This window comes from Vigna unguiculata, chromosome 10, assembly GCF_037176805.1.
Source record: "Vigna unguiculata cultivar grain cowpea cultivar isolate G323 ecotype 2 chromosome 10, ASM3717680v1, whole genome shotgun sequence".
Classification (NCBI taxonomy): domain Eukaryota; kingdom Viridiplantae; phylum Streptophyta; class Magnoliopsida; order Fabales; family Fabaceae; genus Vigna; species Vigna unguiculata.
This window is the reverse complement of record NC_140801.1, coordinates 14,599,766-14,604,225: the sequence shown is the minus strand read 5'-3', so window position 1 is coordinate 14,604,225 and position 4,460 is coordinate 14,599,766. Positions and strand designations below refer to the sequence as shown.

The 4,460-nt window shown below is 29.6% G+C and overlaps 1 protein-coding gene across 1 annotated transcript; it reads left to right on the top strand.

The window, feature by feature from the left end:
- The first annotated feature begins 3,422 nt into the window (after nt 1-3,422).
- Nucleotides 3,423-3,860, top strand: LOC146882201 (TPD1 protein homolog 1-like). The gene is made up of 2 exons (XM_085667320.1): nt 3,423-3,471; nt 3,556-3,860. The coding sequence occupies exons 1-2, from the start codon at nt 3,423-3,425 to the stop codon at nt 3,858-3,860; spliced, it is 354 nt and encodes a 117-aa protein (XP_085523446.1).
- Nucleotides 3,861-4,460: the final 600 nt, after the last annotated feature.

Sequence of the window (4,460 nt, the reverse complement as noted above, 5' to 3'; positions counted from 1 at the left end):
GGTCGGTTAGGTGATAATTCCTTTCCATTTAATATTTCTTAGTGATAAAGCTATGTTTTCGATTTGAGAACATGTGATATTTGGTAGCGTAGATAACTGATGCTATGTTGTGGTAATGCTAGGTGAGTGGTATATTGATGTTCATTGTTATGTGATATGTTATATGGTTAGCTCACCCTTGCATGTTTATGGTTGTGTTTTCCACCTGTGATGATCATATTACTTGTGTTATACGGTAGTAGATGAGGGTGCAGATAGTTGAAGAAGCTTAATTGTGAGGAGCTCATGGGGATGCTTTTGGGAGCTTTTATTTCTTTCATTTGAAAACATTCCTTTGAATAAGAATGTAATAGTTAATTGTTGTGAGGTTTAAACTTGAAGGATTTGTATTAAGTCTTTTTTTTTATGATTTAATCGAGTTGGTTGGTTAAACCATATTTTTATTTTGAGGAATAAAGTTATTTCATATTAATTTTCTGACCAGTGTTATTTTGAGTTAAAATTATGTGGAATCTTCATATTTAATAGGATGGTATTAGTGTTATGTTTGAAGTTTGAAAAAAAAAATTACACATAACATCTCGAAACGGGTCTTACAAAAAAGATGTGAAAGCCCTAGACAAAAGCACAATTGTTCGGATCAAGTTGGTAAGAAGCTCCTTTTCAAATGAACTAAGGGGTAAACGAAGACCGACCTTTGTCGAAAAATGTGGCATAAATAAAGGTAAATTTATATGGTGATGCAATAGATTCATCTTGGCACAAAAGATCAAGTTTGTAAGTGCCAACTATGGCACTTTTCTCGTCATGTTTGCATAATGTTTGGTTGCATCTAAAGGCTTTGATTTTTTTATCTGTGGTCATGCTAGTAAGCTCTCTCTTAGGATTTAAGCTAGCCCATGAAAAGTAGGGGTTGTATAAGGTCAACATACTTAGGCTAAGAGGTCAGTAAATATGTAATATATCTTGTTTGTGGATCGAGATGCACGTTTAAACCTAGAAAGCTGAAAAAATGTAGAAAGATATAAATAAAAAATAAAGTAAGGATTTTTCAGAATCTATTTTGCATCATACACCTAGAAATGCCAAGAAACATTCCAAATTGTACATAAGCACTCAAAAGCATCGAAAATTCATGAAAAACCCTACAAAGGAAAATTGTGTTAGAGTTAAAAGCCCCTCTGCGTTAAGTCATAATGCTATCATTCGAACAAGAGGTTGGTAAATGTGTAAGAGACGTAGGTTGAAACCCAAAAATGTGAAAAAACCTAGGAAAATAAAAATTAAAAACAAAGTGAAGATTTTTTTAGAATCTACTATGCATTATAATCCCAAAAATAGGAAGAAACATTTAGAATGGTACACATGCCCTCAAAAGCATCAAAAACTTTCATAAAACTCTAAAAATGAAAACTGCATGAGAGTTAAAAGCTCTTCTACATAAACTCACAATCTTATCATAGGTATACCAATTGTTACAGGTATTAAAGCCAGAACGCGAAATATGTGTAATCGAAAGGAAAATAATAATATAAACAAGATGAACACGAAGAAAATATGAACAATAAAAGTTCAACAAAAATTTGAGAAGATGGCTTCATACGAAAGTTAAAATGTTGATAGAAGCAAGAAGAAAGATGAATGCAAGAAGAACTAAATCAAGCGACATAAGTAATAGATAACATACTTGAGGGAGGAAAAAGATTGCAACGAAAACACGAGGAAATGGAAGAGAACAAGGAGATGAAAAAACACAAGGAAGTGAGAAGTGTAAAAAAGGAAAGATATTGTAATGTTTAAAATGAAGAAAGGGAACGATTACCCATGAGGTTTGATGTTATTCGTCAGATGTAAGGATGTAAGCACTTGTCCGATGTAGGAACGTGTCAATGTAGGTGCAACAAAGTAATGATGAGCATAGTAAAAATAGATGCAAAGGATGAATATAGCTACCATTTTATCTAAAGAAACTAAGTACTCAAGGTCAAAGAGTTGTGTATAGCCTAAGGCTATGATAAGATATGACTGATTGGTTGTCTTAAACCCTATTTCATAAAGCAGGTTTGTTTGTTAAGAGTTCAAGGGATTTACTATTAATAAGGAAATCTAGGCTCATTCTACAAAGGGATTATAGTTTGAGTAGACTTGTGGGTTGACATTAGTATATTAATGGAAAGGGTGTGCTTTCTTTTATATGCATGGGAATAGGGTCGGTGAAATCTAACCCCAACAATACCATTCCATATCAATTCTTGTCTTTTCCATCATCTAAGTATTTTAACTGCCAAAAAGTTCACCTTTTACTTTTTTTTATCCACAAATTTACTTGTACAAAAACAAAATTATGAATTTATTCTTTAGTTTAAATTAGTTATTAATTGCACAATTAATTAGTATTACACGAGTCTCTTCGAAACGATATCCTAGTCTTACCAGTTACTACTTGCGTGACTTGGTACACTTGCCAAAGTCTTAATAGATAGGAAAAAACATAAAGATGAAGCTGAACATTCAAAATGACGAGCTTTATTAGAGATCCATAATGGACTGAGCTTAGCTTCAAATGTTGACCTCCAAGAATGGGCCAAGAGTTTGTGCCGAGGTCCATGTTGTAGTCTTTTTGTTATTATCTCAGAAATTTTTTGTTATTATTTTTATAATCTTTTAGTTATGATCTTTGTAATCTTTTGGTTTCTGTCTTTGTAGTATTTTATATTCTCTTGATTTGGCGAATACTAACGATTTATAATTGATTTTCTTATAAATAAAATTATAACTCCTATGACCAAAGGATGAAATTATTTTGGCCTACTGCTTTCTACTTCACTAAAGGTCATTAAAGTTCTTCACATTTTATCCTATTATTTACTTGTCCTTAAAGAAGGATTTCTTATTGGAAGAATATTTTATATTTTCATACTGAATTATTTATAGTTATTAAGATTTAAAATAATAATTATATTAATTAACAGTTTAAATTCATGTGAAATAGTTAAATATTGCAGTATTAGGAAAAACATAATTATTATTAAGCAAGAATTTGATTTGATTTAAGTATTTACGTGTATGGGAAATAATATAGAATTTATTGATGTATTACCTTTATAAGATTTATTGATGTATTATCATAATGATATAATAAAGATAAGCACGAATAGTAAACCATTACGATTTGTTGTTATTTCTTTTATTCTTAATATATCTATTTACATAATTATGTATGTAATTACAACTATATTTTTCTTTTGCTAATTTATACTATTTTTCTAATTTATAACAATTAAATTATGATTTAATTATGTTCTCAAATGAAAAAACAAATTGAAAGATACATTCCAATAGGTTTATAAATAATATTACATACAATGTTATTCTTTGCATAACAATTTGAAGAATTGAAACTTGTATTTGTGTTATAAGAAATGGAGAAGATTCTTGTTGCAACTCTCTTACTTGTCCTTGTTTCTCAAGGTGCGATTTTCTCTCATGAGAGAAATGTAAGTTTTGTTTACAAAATATTGTTGATGATATATGTATTATGCATGATGATTTCAGGTTATAGTCAATGCTCTTTGAGCGATATCATTGTAACCCAATCTCCATCCGGAAGAAAAGTGCATGGAAAGATAGAATGGACTGTGACTATCAAAAATCAGTGTGCATGTGTTCAGAAGAATGTGAAGTTGAACTGTAAAGGATTTCAAACTATTGAAGCAGTTGAAGCTTCATATTTGAAAGTTTTAGGTGATGTTTGTCTTGTTAGTGATGGTCAACCTCTGTTTAATGGTGCCATTGTATTCAATTATGCTTGGGACACTCAATTTGCATTCAGTCCAATTTCCTCAGTTATTGCCTGTTAAGTGTACACCCAAACCATTTTATGTAATAAGTTTTGATTTTTTTTCTACTATCTTATATATTAATATTATCAATTTGTAATAAAACATTACTCTTATGATGTTGAAATCTTTTTTTATAATTTTTAAGTTACTACTTACAAGTTCTTGGGAAAGTGTTTGTTACAGTAATAATATATTCTACTTTTATATTGACTTATTTAATGTTAATCAAATTCAATTGTTAAACTATATAATGTAATAAGTATTTACTATTTCATATAGAGCTTAACTTGATAATTGTCTTTTTAAACCTGTAACATTCATCCATCCCTCCTGAAGAATAGTGTAATATTTTAAAAGTTACAATAATATTAAATTAAAAGATTAAGTTATTGAGAAAGTGTGATATACACTCAAAATTTATTGTGATGGAAGATAAACAATTAGATGAAAAGAAAGTTGAAAATTTTATAAATGGTGTGTTCGCATGCCAGACACTTATCAAACATTAATACATGTGTGATACTCAATGAAGTGTCTAATTTAAAAGACACTTTTTTATTTGACATAATTTTGATATGGCTGCCACACAATGTAATAAGGACAAATACAATGATTTTT